Source organism: Sinocyclocheilus grahami, unplaced genomic scaffold (genome assembly GCF_001515645.1).
Source record: "Sinocyclocheilus grahami isolate Dianchi unplaced genomic scaffold, SAMN03320097.WGS_v1.1 scaffold481.1, whole genome shotgun sequence".
NCBI classification, from domain to species: Eukaryota; Metazoa; Chordata; class Actinopteri; order Cypriniformes; family Cyprinidae; genus Sinocyclocheilus; species Sinocyclocheilus grahami.
In genome coordinates, this window is record NW_015505660.1 from 309,674 (window position 1) to 326,411 (window position 16,738).

The window sequence follows — 16,738 nt, forward strand, 5'->3', positions numbered from 1 at the left end:
AAAAAAAAGTGTCTCACACGGCTCCGGGAGGTGAACAAAGGCCTCCTGTAGCGAATCGATGCGTTTTTGTAAAAAAAATATCCATATTCAAAACGTAATAATCACTTTAATGTAGCTTGCGCCAACAGTTGTACACAGAAGCAGTTCCGGGCGGATGACGTATGAGGTTGGCGTTGCGCATGTGCCGGTGAGTCTCGAGAAAACCAACGTTTGTTTACAGGAGCAAAGGAAGCAAAGTTTCCTTACTTTAGCAAAGGAAAACCAGTCTCCTCTCGGCTTATATCGAAATCCTCCGACATTCTTCTTTACAAATCCTCATTTTGTACTTCTAATAAGTGACCGGTGTTTTGTTTTGATCTCTCCGCTGCGCTTCCTCGTTCGTCACTTCTGAGCAGCGCTGACCTCCATACGTCATCCGCCCGGAGCTGCTTCCGTGTACAACAGTGAGCGCAAGCTACATTAAAGTGATGTTTTGAATATGGATATTTTTTTTACAAAAACGCATCGATTCGCTACAGAAGGCCTTTGTTCACCTCCCGGAGCCGTGTGAGAGACGGGGGTTTTTTATTTAACATCTTTTGGACTGAAGCATGCAACACCCGCTGAGTGCCATGAAACCGCTTGAAAGATCAAAGACCATGTTTTATATAACTCCGACTGGATTCGTCTGAAAGAAGAAAGTCATATACACCTAGGATGACTTGAGGGTGAGTAATTTGTGGTCTAATTTTCATTTTTGGGTGAACTAACCCTTTAAGTCTAATCAAACATTTTTACTTCAATAAAATATATTTTAAGAAATCTACTTATCTTTTAATGTTAAAAAATGGATACCTGTTTGGAGCAACATTAAGTAAATAATTGTAAATTTTTCATTTTGCAGACATTGGAGGACACATACACAAATCAATAAGCACTTTCCCACACAAACTCGACCAAGGCCGAGTTCAATCATGCATTCAGCTCAGTACTTACTAATGCGCTTCAAATATCTGAATAGAAACATTGCATGGTTTTATTCAAGCATTTCGACGCTTGCATATCTAACACACCATTTCAGCAGGGCTGGTGTGAACTGGAAACAACTTATTTGAACACTAACTTTAAAATCTGCTTAGTATAATTCCAAAGTTTGAGTTGAAAAGACTAAGAAAAACACTAGATGTTGCTCTTCAAACAACATAAAATGATCTGCAAACGATCAGGCATCATGATGATACAAAGGCTTATCAAAAGATCCGAGTGAATGAAGACGAACACAGAGAATTAATTTTTCATTTTGCAGACATTGGAGGACACATACACAAATCAATAAGCACTTTCCCACACAAACTCGACCAAGGCCGAGTTCAATCATGCATTCAGCTCAGTACTTACTAATGCGCTTCAAATATCTGAATAGAAACATTGCATGGTGTTTTATTCAAGCATTTCGACGCTTGCATATCTAACACACCATTTCAGCAGGGCTGGTGTGAACTGGAAACAACTTATTTGAACACTAACTTTAAAATCTGCTTAGTATAATTCCAAAGTTTGAGTTGAAAAGACTAAGAAAAACACTAGATGTTGCTCTTCAAACAACATAAAATGATCTGCAAACGATCAGGCATCATGATGATACAAAGGCTTATCAAAAGATCCGAGTGAATGAAGACGAACACAGAGAATCATGGGTACACAGCAGCTTTATTTCACTACTTAGCCATCGCTTCCTCTGACAATCCTGACTAGGAACATTTATAATGACTAGTGCTTAACCCGTTTAGCTAGCTATCAGCAGTGCTGAGAGGTTACTCTGGATTTACAGCCCCAAAAAAGCAAGATCAACATTGAAGAATTCTAACTCGTTAGCACTGAAACTAAAAGGTGAGCCTTTTTAAGAAGCAAAACTGTGTTTCTAGGACATCAGAAGAGATCAAACATTTTAATTGGGGCTCCGTTATAAAGAGCTCTCTGTTGGATCCTCCAAAAAAACAAAGAAAGAAAAACCTAGCTGTGCATTTGAACTCAAAACTAATACTTACTGTAGTACTACTAGTAAAGTAATAATACCATCATTACAGTAACAGTATAAAGACTCCAGTGGAAACAACGAAAAGAAAAAAAAAAGCCTCAATCTCAAACTGAAATTTCTACAATGTTATTCAAAGTATCAATGCCGTGTTTACGTGACACAAATGATAAATAACACATAGCAGACAAGATCGCACAAACAAAAGTTGTCTCCGAGTGCAGCATTGAAAACAGATCGACATGCATTCTTCATGCATTATAAGAGGGAGCGAGGTCTTGGGAATTACTGTGCACGTCACTGAAATATTTTCAAAAATGTTGGATTTCTATTGAATGAAAAATGCACTTCAGCCTCTAAAACGGTGTGAGTTTTACTTTCAGCCAAATGTATTAATCAGTCGTTCGTTCTCATTCATTCGTGAAATGAATAATCTGTAACTACATCCAACAGAACTACTTTCTGTCTGCCGATGAAGACGTGAGATGTGAGCTTGGTGTCCCTCAGTAGACCTAGTTTCTGTTAACTACGGGAAAAACATCATGGGCAAACCTGAATTTTCTAAATAAATAGAGAACATCACCCCAAAATACATTCAGCATGAGTATTCATTGTCATGAGAAAAATTACTTACACGGGTCAATCTCACAAAGAAATTACAAGGTTATATTTGACCATTAAAAAAAAAAGTCAAGAAAATTAACCATTTTTAGGACTATTAATAATTTTTGTGGATTGTGTCTATCATTTTAAGCAAAATTTGCCTCCAAATTCACATTACTGTTATGTAAATAAAAAAAAAATCAATCTCATTAATGCAAATATATTTACATTATTTTTGCAAAACAGTACTAACAATAATTCTGTTCAGACTGTTTTAATTGAAATCAACCTAAATTAAATTCAGCTGTCACAAATAAAACCATGAAGTATAACTAAATGAATACTGAATACTTAAAATAAACATTTAATTGTACAGTAATGATACCATTTCATGAATTAGAATAGATTCTATAAATGGAGGGTTAATTGTCACGAAAATGTCAATGCAACGCAGAAACTATGAAAAATGGGCTTTATTTGCTTTATGCAAAATATTATTTCTGTTTTCGTTTTATTTTAAGGTAAAATACAACCCAGAAATGTTGAGTTTTGAGAGATTCACCCAAACACAAATAAAGTGAAGAAAAACAAATCTTGACCTTTTCGTTCCCCAAGAAAATGCATAGCGAGGTCATTAATCTTCGTTGAGGATATTACACATGGCTTTCATAAATGACTTGGGTTTGTGCAGCACCACCTCCTTGTACAGACTCCACCTTGTTTTCCTTCTCCTCAGACTCCTCCTCCAGAGGCAGCTGAGCCAATGGGGGTGGAGAGGAGACTATTTCGGAAAGAGGTGGAGCTTCTATGTTACAGCATCCTGCTGCAGCTAACTGTGGATGAACCGAAACCTGAATGGCTATGTGCTGAGGCTGCTCGTGAAGCGACGCGTCGTCCGAGTCCACGGCAGGAGAATCGCTGCGTTCCCTCTCCCTCGCCCGCTCTCTTTCGCGCAAGATAGTGAAAACGTCGCTGGAAGTGCCGACAGCCGCCCCGTCATGACTCTCGGGTGCTTGCCGGACAAAAGTGTGTCTCATTTCCTCCACGCCGACGACCTCGAGAATCTCCTCCATGAAGGTGCGGCAGTTCATGATCAGCGGCGGGAGCGGTATGCTACGCGCCAACTCCTCGATGTAGCGCGCGAACTCCATGGTCTTGAACTGCGTGACCTTCGCCAGCTCCAGCGTTTTTGCCGAGGTAATGATAGGAATACGCTTCGCGATCTCAAAGGCCTTTTGGAGCTTTTCCGCGCCTTCCGTGCGGAAGAAGTCGTTGATGGCCTTCTCGGTTTTCTTCAGATGGCTGCTCATCATGCAAAGGCGAGTGATGTTCAGAATCATGATGATGGTAAACGTCACCAGACACACCACCATGTAGTACACACCCATATCTCCATTTGTGAAGACCACGCGCAGCGTCACCGTGCAGTTGGCCTTGCCGTACGCGTTGGAGGCCACGCATGTATATTTGCCGCGGTCTGCGAACGTGATGCTGGTGATGTTGAGGATGCCACTGTCCAGAATCCACCATTTACCATCTGCAGAAAAAGAGAGAGAAAAATCACTGAAGACTGACGGTTTGATTTGTTCATTAAAAACAGACTGAGTGGATTTGAATGAAATCTAAAAACATATACAACAAATTTATGTTAATAAAAATTCATAAAAACCTTTGACTTGTGACAAAGACTATTCAATTTTTCAATATATTCTGGCCAAGAATTGTCTTAAGAGTATTTAAGAGTTAAATGCACACGAATATCACCGCAAAGTTTAATTACGACTGGTACATTTTATTTTTCGGTAATTACCCAAATTTACGAGTTGGGAACGTGTCGGTGAGAAAATATAGCGAAAGACATGGATAAAGCATCTGTATAAATGGTCAATTTGTTCAAATTAATAAAAAATATATATATATTTTGCAATAAAACCATCTAAGTTGCATGTACAAAATACCATAGTACTGTATAATAATGACGATTGTAAAATATAAAATTAAATTTACAGCAGTAATACGAAAAAAAGCAAAAACACGTCCAATGCTTCATTTAGTAGATGTCAAGTGGAAAAATCTTGTTGAATTTTATGTCAACATAAACCTGAAGTGATCTGAACGCACTTGAGGTTGTAATTACGATTTCCCGAGGAGGACGCACCATTAGATGTGAAGACACAGTTTGATAGACACATAAGTGGCCAACCACTGATGGTTTTGTTTTACTTGCAATTAGGGACGTTTATATGAAATAATTGATTCAGCCATAAAGCAGCATAAAATAAATTGTCAAATAACAATAGTAGTGTCTATCTGTGACTGGCTGTGCAAAAACACCTGAAGAAATGAGTGTAGACTTTGTAATTAATTTCTGATCATCCAAAAGCAATAAGCACTAAAACTGTGGCGCTGCTCTGCTTGCGACCCGGGCTCGTGCTCCACTACATCAGTCTGTTCATACTTTTTCTGTTTTTATTTATTTTATTATTTTATCTTATTGTGACGAATCCGACGCTCATATGGCGATGATCGTCCAATTTGCCTGTCTAGTAACAGTCATATGGGGATACTTGGCGCAGTGCACGGTATATGCAGGTGTGGAAGCATGGATGCCTATTAGCTATACCCGAGATACTTTGCTCGCGCTTCGCCATATGGGATTATCTCCACCGAACCTACCTGCCTGCGTGAGGGTGCAACCTGAGCGAAATAGAAGGCAAAGGAACATAGGCCGGTGGGTCGGAATACGGCAGCGGATTGTGTTCATCAACAACTACAAGGCTCACCAGACGCTCCTGTATTTATTTTAGGTGATTTTAATCATTGCAAGCTGGAACGGTCCTTGCCTGGGTTTGAACAATACATAAAATGTGGAACACGTAAAGACAGAATCCTAGATAAGTGCTATGGAAATGTAAAAAAAGCTTATGAGGCCAGATCGAAACCACCGCTAGCCAACTCTGACCATTATACCATCCATTTAATCCCTACATATAGGACTATGCTTAAACGTAGTAAACCATATGTGCAGGAAGTAATGATATGGTCGGATGATGCCATAGAAAGACTTAAAGGATGTTTCCTTTGCACAGATTGGGATGTTTTTAATGATGTGGACATTGATACAATGACAGAGACAACAGACTATATAAATTGTGTGGACAGTGTACTCACTAAAAAGAATATCCTAAAAACAAACCATGTATAACAAAAGAACTTAAGAATTGTATAAACAGGAAAAAGGTTGCGTTTAAGAACAAAGATAATGCGGGGCTGAAGATCATACAAAGAGAGCTTAACTATCAACTAAAGGAAGCTAGGGGACGACAGAAGGATATTACTGAACATCAGTTTTTAACTTCAAATTCAAAATAATTATGGAGTACAATGAAGGCTGTTATTAATATGGATTCAAGGAGATCACAGATAGATACAATTGATGATTTACAGAAAGCTAATGAACTGAACGACTTCTATTTCCGGTTCCAAACTCATGATTTCTCTGACAAATGTGAATCTGTTTTAGGTTCTTTGATATATGATATGGGCTCTAGATTAGAGGTAGACCAGTCTAAGGTGCCTTCATTGTTCCAACAGTTATGTATAAATAAATCTACAGGACCCGATGGGATTTCTGCACGACTTTTAAAAACTTGTGCTGCAGAACTCACTCCGGTGTGGGGTACGCTCTTTCAGCATTCACTGGACTCGCAGAGAGTTCCTGCACTTTGGAAAAGATCAGTGATTACACCAATCCCAAAAAAGTCACATCCTTCTGAGAACAATGATTTTAGTCCCATAGTATTAACTTCAATTGTAATGAAATGCTTCGAGAAATATATTGTGTCCATTTTGAAAAGTGAAGTATCCTCAAAACTAGATCCATGGCAGTTTGCTTATAAACAGGGCAGAAGTGCAGAAGATGCAGTTGGAAGTATTATCCATTTAGTCTCTAAACATCTGGAGGACCCAAAGGCATATACACACGTCCTCTTTTTATTGATTTTAGCTCAGCTTTTAACACTGTGCAACCTTATTTGTTATTAGAGAAATTGAAACAAATGGATGTAAATCCTAATATTATAAGATGTTTTTTTACTTTCTTAACGGGTAGAACCCAACAGGTTAAGGTCAATAAGACGATCTCTGACTTACAGTATATTAGTACAGGAGTACCTCAAGGATGTGTGAGTTCCTCAGTTCTCTTCACATTATATACAGATGGTTGCGTGAGCAAATATGATAACCACATTGTGAAATTTAGTGATGACACCGCTATTCTTAGTTTATTATATAAAGATCAAGACATATTTTCTTACTGCTCTGAAATCAAGCAATTTACTGAGTGGTGTGATGCTCACCACCTAATTGTGAATGTGAAGAAAACTGAGGAGATGATATTCGATCCGAAGTTAATTGGCGACCATAGCCCTGTTTATATTCATAATGTTCCAATCGCACAGGTGTCCTCATATAAATATCTTGGTGTTTTTCTTGACTGCTCTCTTACATGGCATGTTCACGTTGAAAGCTTATGTACCAGGCTACAACAAAGAATGTATTTTTTGAGAAGGCTCAGATTTTATGGTGTCAGTAGCAAGATTATGATGTTGTTTTACCAAGCTGTACTAGAGAATGTGATCAGATACAGTATACACCTTTGGTATGGTAATCTGACGGTACAGCTGAAATCAAGGCTTGGACGTCTTATTCAAACAGCTATGAAAATCTTGGGCAGGATAGAACCTCTCTATCTCCAGACTCTTTATGAAAAGTCTATGCTGAGGGAGGCAGATAAGATTCTGCATGATATAACACACATTTTGAACTGTGAGTTTGTGATGCTGCCATCAGGTTAAGATTAAGAATTCCAAGATGTAGATTGAATCGGTACAAGAATTCATTTATTCCTTCTGCAATTAAGTTATTAAATAACACTAGGTAAGGTTATTTATTTATTGATTGTTTATTTATTTTATTGTTTAAATGGTATGTTTTACTGTGTTGTGTATTTATGCATGTATATATATATATATACACATATAATAATAAAAAAAAAAAAATTCTTTCTTTACTACTATGTGTTGTATGTGATGTGGTGGTTGTATTTCTGAGCCTAAGACAAATTTCCCTCAGGGACAATAAAGTGTACCTAACCTAAAACAACAAAGCGAAACCTGCAGTTCTGCTCATGGAAATCTAGTTTTTTCTTCCTAGTATCTTCGAAGATCTGAGATCTAGATCTGACGCCAGTAACCTGACAAATGATTAAATCCAGCGATTAACCCATCTGCAAAACTGCTGAAAATAGCAACCCACTAACTTGTAAACAGTTTCATAAAAGTCAATCAATCACATTAGAGCGTGCCATATTACAATCAAGATGCCAGAACAAATGCTTCCCATTTTTTTTAGGTCATAATGCTAGAAAGTCATCTTGACATTACAACAAAATAAGAAAACTAAATGTTCACACTGGATAAGCTGATAGAGGAGGTCACAAGCAAAGTGAAACTGTGATAAAAGGTAAAAATCTAGGTGTGAAAATCAGGTTTTGCATAAACAATTATGATCTTTCCACCAAATAAAGAACATCGTTGAAGACAACATGACTAAACATGTTTCCAAACTAACTGGTGTTGCACCCTTTTTGTAAACCTAGTTCGTCAAGCTGAAAGTACAAAACTTAGTTCCGTGAACAACGTGGCCATGATTAATCGACTTTGCATAACCCACAGACATGCATTTACATAAAGACACTGATCTTAAAACGTCCACCTTGTCCAGAGGACGCACATACATTACGCACAAGCCACCTGTGCTTTAAGTGCTGATGGGAATTTATAAACTCAATTTTTGGCACCAGTCCACCAATGCATTACTTACTGCCAGCAACCCGAGGTCATTTAATCAGACCGTTGTGAAACAATTCAGCAATGCATTATGTAAGTAAAGTAAAATTATTTGATCTTTAACTACTGACTATTTGTGCAAAGTCAATAATATGAAATTAAAATGGACTATTTACTTTCATAATGCGAAATCCTGGTCTTATTTTGAATGAACAACATGCAATGACGAATCGAATTAGCTTTTCTTTTCAGCTGATGTAATCTAGGCCCAAGCTTATTTTTAAGAGTGCTGGTAGTCTTTCAGGAAGTAGTCAGTCGACCTCAACAGACTAAAGATAGTTCAAATGAAGTTCCACTTCTTAAATATCCTGCTTCACTGAAATATGACTGTAAAATGGGTTGCAATTTGCAAATGTTATTTAAAGGGGTCATATGATGCTGCTAAAAAGAACATTATGTTGTGTATTTGGTGTAATGAAATGTGTTTATGTGGTTTAAAGTAAAAAAAACACATTATTTTCCACATACTGTACATTATGGTTTCTCCTCTATGCCCCGCCTTTCTGTGCTGTGATTGGCCAGCTTATCCAGTGTGTTGTGATTGGCCGAATACCTCAAGCGTGTGACGGAAATGTTACGCCCCTCACCATACTGTGATGCCGTGTCAGGCCGGAGCGACGAGACAAAAACATTAAAACTCATTATAAACGAGGCATTTGTTGCATCCAGTGGGGACATAATTACTGATCATAATGACTTATACTGTCTTTTTACACGTTGCATCGCGCCGCGTAAACATAAAACCATGTCTGCATTTGTGATCGGAGAAATGACAAACAACAAGTGCTACTCTGCACTGCCCAAAACTCTCGTTTGAATCATCAGTGGCAAATCCTTTAACGTTAAATGAAAACGTACTTACAGTCTGTGAGTCAGAACAGCCGGCATTGTAGTCTACTCTCCCAGGATCAGGAAAGAGACCTCCATAAAATGTGCTGCACACATCTGAATATTTGGGTTGAACTGTTCTGGAACAGTGTCGTAAATACAACTGATTTGTAGTCGTGTCCTCTTTTGGAAGACCAAACAAAGTAGTTTCGCTTTCACAACGAAAAACACAGCGGCCTAGCGTGCGCTGAGGCCGGGATAGAGTGAGCAGAGGCGGCGGGGTCGAGAACGGCGCGCCCGGAGGATCCGACGAAAGAGCGGCAACCACATGTGACACGAAAATGTCACATGTGAGGTGAAAGTCGATCCGGCGATCCACAGCACTAAGTTGATGTATTTCCTCAGCGACCAGCACGGATCAGCTCCAGGCATGACGAAGCGGATATCGTCCTCTTTTGGAAGACCAAACAAAGTAGTTTCGCTTTCACAACCAAGCACACAGCGTCTTCAGGACATGGCGGCAGCAACAATACTACAGCGAGAATAAAAGTTACGCCTTCTTTCTTTGCGTGAACATTTGGGCAGCGTTATGCAAATCTTCCCACATAGTGATGTAGACATGTGGGGGCGTGTTAGAACGAGCCATTTTAGGTAGGCGTGGTTGACTCTTAACTTTCATAAAGAATATCTCTTTGGATTTGAGACTTTAGTCTTTGCAACTTTACAGATCTTCTTTATGCACCAAGAGCTTGTAACACTCCAAAGAGAAAGGAAAAATTTAAATCGCATCATATGACCCCTTTAATGTTTATGTCAAAGCTGACAGCAATGGATGCTCTGCAGTGAATGGGTGCCGTCAGAATGAGAGACCGAACAACTGATAAAAACATCACAATAATCCACACCACTCCAGTCCATCAGTTAATGTCTTGAGAAGAAAAGTTGCGTGTTTATAAGAAACAAATCCATCCAGGTATTTTAACTTCAAAACTTTCAGCTAAAATACAAGTACACAATCCAAAATAACACTTCCTCAAGTGAAAAAGTCTATCTCGAAAGTTTTCTTTCATCAAAATTCACTAACATATTTTTCACTTGTAAACAGTGCTTGATCTGTGCATATTTCGCTCCTGATTCAGACAAGATGACTTTTTAACTGGATATAGCAATATTACGGACTAGTATTTTAGCCAAAAACAATGGTTTGAATTTAAAAACTCCTTAAAGATGGACTTATTTCTTACAAAAACACAGCTTTTCGCTTCACAATACATTAACTGGTGGACTGGAGTGGTGTGGATTATTGTGATGTTTTTATCAGCTGTTTGGACTCTCATTCTGACGGCACCCATTCACTGCAGAGCATCCATTGGTGAGCAAGTGATGAAATGCTACATTTCTCCAAATCTGATGAAGAAACAAACTCATCGACATCTTGGATGATCTGAGGGGGTGTGTACATTTTCAGCAAATATTCATTTTTGGGTGAACTATTCCTTCAATATACATTCAAGCCTGCAGTGTCTTTCTGTTCATAAATGCTGTGCAAGATGAAACCCTTCAAATGGTCTTTAGTTCACACTAATTCTTCACACCGTAACACACCCAGTCCAATTCACTACCCAGGCTCAACTGAATAGCAGGAATGTTTCTGTGTCACTTCAGTAAAAACATTGTAAGTATTTTTTCATTAACTAAGCATACACAACACCATCAGTAATCCTCCAAAAGTCACTCATCAGGAGCTCCGAGTCTACAACACTCCAGCTGGGAGTCACGTTTTACATCACCAGATTTAAAGATCAAATGGCTGCATATTGGATTAATCTCAAAACAGTGGATGTAATAAAATCAATCATGGAAAATATCCACAGTGGCCATTCCCAAAACAAATGAAACATTAAGTGTTTATATATTTAAGAAAAAAAATCCTAAAAATCAGCAAAAAAAAAAAACCCATGGCATTTGTATCAGCATATTAGAATGATTTCTGAAAGATCATGTGACACTGAAGACTGGAGTAATGATGCTGAAAATTCAGCTTTACATCACAGAAATAAATAGCATTTTAAAATACAGTCATGGCCGTGACATTAATTTTGTGTTTTGCAAAGTTTTCCGCTTAAGCTGTTGTGGTGTTCATTCACATTGCTTCTAGGTTGTTGTGTAGAGTGATCAGATGCATTTTAAATAATTGCTCAAATCTTCATTGCCCAAATAAATGAACAAAATTCACTGTTTTTTTGATCCTGACACAAAATGACCAGCTAACATTAATTGACTAATCATATCAGCAGCACATGTGAAAATGTGATTGAGTACTAGTCAGGTAAAATCACCATCAGACTAAATAGACTGTAAGAGCAGACTGATGGAGGGAAGAAGCGCTTCCAATCATTGTGTTCTTGTTAGCAATGGTTACCTCCAAAGAAACACGTGCAGCCATCATCGCTTCACATCAAAATGGCCTCACATGCAAGGAAATTGCTACAAAGAATATTGCACCTGAAAGAGCCATTTACCGGATCATAAAGAACTTCAAGGAGAGAGGTTCGACTGCAGTGAAGAAGTCTTCAGGACGTCCCAGAGTGTCCAGCAAGATCCAGGACCGTCTCCTCCTGAGGAGTTAGCTACGGATTTGTGTATCCAGCAGTGCAGAGCTTGCTCAGGAATGGCAGCAGGTTGGTGTGAGAGCATCTGCACGCACAGTGAGGCCAAGAATTTTGGACAATGGCCTGGTGTCAAGAAGGGCAGCAAAGAAGCCACTTCTCTCCAAGAAAAACGTCAAGGACAGACTGAAATTCTGCAGGAAGTACTAGGATTTATACATCAAAAGACTGGTGCAAAGTTATCTTCCCTGATGAAGCTCCCTTTCAACTGTTTGGGACATCTGGAAAATCGATTGTTCGGAGAAGAAAAGGTGAACGCTACCATGAGTCCTGTGTTGTGCCAACAGTGAAGCATCCTGAGACCATCCATGTGTGGGGTTGCTTTTCTCCAAGGGAGTGGGCGCTCTCATAATTCTCCCCAAAAACACTGCCATGAATAAAGAATGGTATCAAAACGTCCTGCAAGAGCGACTTCTTCCAACGATCCATGAGCAATTTGGTGATGATCCGTGCATTTTGGCACCACGTGACAAAGCAAGAGTGATAAAGAAGTGGCTCGAACATCATTACATTGATATTTTGGATCCGTGGCCAGGCAACTCCCCGGATCTCAATCCCATAGAGAACCTGTGGTCAGTCCTCAAAAGGCGAGTGGACAAGCAGAAGCCCACAAATTCTGATCAACTCTGAGAACTAATCACTATCAACGAGCAGAAGAATCAGGATTTGGCCCAGAAGCTAATATCCAGCATGCCAGAGCAAATTGCAAAGGTTATGAAGAACAAGGGTCAACACTGTAAATATTGACTCATTATATTTTTTTGCCAATAAAAGCCTTTAAAACGTATATGCTCATCATTGTTTTTCAGTATAACATAGAAACATGTGGGAAAATAATCTACAAATACTGAAGCAGCAAACTTTGCAAAACAATTTATGTCACTGCCAAAATTTTGGCCATGACTGTATATTAAATTGTAATATTATTTCACATTATTAGAGTTTTTTTCGGTATTTTATATCAAATAAATGCAGCCTTGGTGAGCAGAAGGGACTTTGTCGAAAAACATTAAAAACCAACCCCAAATTGTGAACGCCAATGTAAACCCTTGAAAATGGTTGTTATAATGAAATCCCGTGTTTTGTTATACATATTCACAAACCCAACAGGATGTCTTTACACTTGGTTGGAGCAACGACTAAACTGAACACTACCTGCCATACACGATTATAATGGACGCAAACTCAATTACATGACGTGCGTTAAGTACAGGAACAGTAGATCAGATTTATATTTAGTGTAAACGGATTACACCTACAGAATCAGATAAATGCATAAAGTGACCAAGTGTAGGTGCAGTGATATATGAGAATGCATTGGCGTCAGAAGGTGATTTTCACAGTGAACATACCACTTTTCTTAGCGTCAAGCAGGTGTCCGTGCGAGTTGAACCACTGGATGTTTGGAAAAGGGTCGCCGGTGATATTACAGTCAATTAAAGCACAGTTCCCCTCGCGGGCGATGATCTGGCTCACTTTGCTGAGCACCAGGGGAACCGAGCCGTCCCCATCAGCCTCGGTCCCGTTCTCTCTTCCGTCTCCATCCACCGCCGAGATGTTCAAAGCCTCTGCCGCACAGAAACTAATCACGGCCCCTAAATAAATGATCACGTATCCGATCGCCCCGTTCATTTTCTCTGGCTTTCTGCAACAACCCTCAGGATAAGATGTCATTCTCCACCGGTCCTCATGTTACGGTCACTGGCTCATGCTCCGTCCTCCTCTGAAAATACAATACAAAGAACAAATGAATGAAAATATCCTTGATTTCTTAAAATGACATAAGGGCTTTTAAAGGGGTCACATGATGCTTTTTTAAAGATCATCATTTAGTGTAACAGAATATGTTGACATGCTTTAATGTTCAAAAAACACATTATTTTTCAAATACTGTACATTATTGTAGGTCCTCTATGCCCCGCCTCTCTCAAACTTTTCGTTTTCTACAAAGTCCCTCCTTCCGACAAGCGCAGTCTGCTCTGATTGGCCAGCTGACCCAGTGCATTGTGATTGGCCGAACATCGCAAGCACTCGTCGGAAATGTAACGCCCCTTTCCATAATCGCGAGCTTCATCTTTCAAAATAAATGTAAAGACCGTAAATAAGCCTGAAAGGGGAACATTGTGAAGGGTGTCAAAGCTCTCAAGGCCTGGAAGTTATGTTATGTGCATATTACAGTTAACCGGAAATCTCTTTATTTACAGAGTTGGATGGATAAAGGAATTAATTTTTTATCTGACCTTTTCGATCAGTCTTATGAAAATTGTATGAATAAATGGGCACTTCACATTAAATATAGAGAATATTATTCTGTGGTAAACGCCATTCCCACAGGTTTATTGATGCTAATGAGAAGCCATATGCTGTCCCTTAACATCTGTAGAATTGAACCCCTTCTTCATTGAAATGGGGTGGACATTAACAGTAAAAAATGCACAAATAAATGTATTAGAAATCTATTTTATGAAAAGAGATCTATTAAGCGTAGAGCGAAATTTGTTTTCCGGAGATTATTTGGAAAAAAGCTTGGGTTCTTCCCTTTCGGTTTTGTATATCTAACAAACTTCGGGAAGTACATCTGAAAGTACTTCATAATATTTGTTAGTAACTACACTTTAGCTAGATGTATGGCTATTGATGAAAAATTTTCATTTTGTTCAGATCAGCCAGAGATAATTCTACATCTTTTTTCTTTTTTATGTTACCATTCCAAAAACTTCTGGGAAGATTTATCTATATATATATATTCAACAGAAATCTGGTTACAATTGTGAATTAACATCCAAAGATGTTATCTTATATTCTGAATCAAAAAATGCATCTGTCCATTTTATGATGAGTCTAATGATTTTATTTGGTAAATTTCAACATTTTTTATCTGACCTTTTCGATCAGTCTTATGAAAATTGTATGAATGGGCACTTCACATTAAATATAGAGAATATTATTCTGTTGTAAACGCCATTCCCACAGGTTTATTGATGCTAATGAGAAGCCATATGCTGTCCCTTAACATCTGTAGAATTGAACCCCTTCTTCATTGAAATGGGGTGGACATTAACAGTAAAAAATGCACAAATAAATGTATTAGAAATCTATTTTATGAAAAGAGATCTATTAAGCGTAGAGCGAAATTTGTTTTCCGGAGATTATTTGGAAAAAAGCTTGGGTTCTTCCCTTTCGGTTTTGTATATCTAACAAACTTCGGGAAGTACATCTGAAAGTACTTCATAATATTTGTTAGTAACTACACTTTAGCTAGATGTATGGCTATTGATGAAAAATGTTCATTTTGTTCAGATCAGCCAGAGATAATTCTACATCTTTTTTCTTTTTTATGTTACCATTCCAAAACCTTCTGGGAAGATTTATCTATATATATATATTCAACAGAAATCTGGTTACAATTGTGAATTAACATCCAAAGATGTTATCTTATATTCTGAATCAAAAAATGCATCTGTCCATTTTATGATGAGTCTAATGATTTTATTTGGTAAATTTCATATTCATAAAAGTAAAAGAAATAGTTCTAAACCCTGTTTGAAGGTCTTTATGACTGATTTCATTTGTATTTGGAGTCTCTCAAATGTACTGATAACAAAAAAATGTAGAGATACAATTGTATTCGCTAAAAGAGTTGAAGTTACTTAAGAATTGAACGGGTATATGCTTCCTCAAGTATTATTGATTTTTTTTTTCTCTATGTAATCTAAACCCATTCCTTTAATTGTGTTATCTTTTTGGATGTCTTGTTAAAGTTGTAAATGTCGCATGTTATGTCTTTAATGTCTAATAAAAAAATTTTTTAAGTAAATATGTTCATTTAGATGCATATAATATAAATGCATAATAAAAAATAACTAATTTTAAATACAACATTGAATTATTAAACACTCACATTTTTTTAACAATTACAATTTAAGTTTATTTTTATTAGCTAGTAAATAGTATTAGCAATTCTAGTTTTAAGCAGTGTATTAGTAGTCCGTAGGCTACACTCTAAGAAAAGTCTGTAAAAATAGGGCAAAATCTATTAATATGAAGGTATTTTCCGTAATCATTATTCACACGTTTTTTTACCTACATTTTAAATTACGCATTGTGTTTGGTGTTTTCGGGTTATAATGGATAATGGAAAATGTCCTGGAAAATGTCAATTTTTCTAGCTATTTTTCTTACCGTGCACTAACTGATCAACAAACTCAAGTACAAGCTACTAACAAGGTGTATCATAAATGAACAATTATTCAATTATTATTATTATTATTAAATTAAACAATTGCTAATAGCAGCCAACTTAATTCATGTGAATTGTGGACTGCTAGGCACCTTTGGTTTCATCTTTTTGTGTCATTTAGATGAAAAATGTGTGCCTTTTTTATCGTTTGAGTCACTTATCAAAAGTTGCTAAATGTTGCCAAATAAATAAATAAAAAATAGCTAAATTTGTTGCTAGGTGCTTTTGGAAGAAAAAGTTGCTAGGGTCGTCTGAAAAGTTGCTAAATCTAGCAACAAAATTGCTAAGTTGGCAACACTGTGAGTTATGACCCGATGATCTCTTGAGAAATTCACGGACCCCGAAATAATGTACTGTGAAATACGACAGACAGGATAAAGCGTTAAGTTTGGTCTTTAACCCCTCCTATCATCTCTGCCTGTCTGCTTTCTATTCACCCCCCCCCCCCCCCCCCTTTTGTTTTATTCACCCTACA

The 16,738-nt window shown here is 37.8% G+C and overlaps 1 protein-coding gene across 1 annotated transcript; it reads right to left on the reverse strand.

Annotated features, from left to right (window-relative positions):
* Positions 1–1,670: 1,670 nt before the first annotated feature.
* Positions 1,671–13,742, reverse strand: mfap3l (microfibril associated protein 3 like). Its single transcript, XM_016236112.1, has 2 exons — positions 13,376–13,742; positions 1,671–4,154 (listed from the first exon to the last, which is right to left on the reverse strand). Exons 1-2 carry the CDS (start codon positions 13,695–13,697, stop codon positions 3,271–3,273), a joined length of 1,206 nt encoding a protein of 401 aa, XP_016091598.1. The 5' UTR covers positions 13,698–13,742; the 3' UTR covers positions 1,671–3,270.
* Between the last annotated feature and the right edge of the window lie 2,996 nt (positions 13,743–16,738).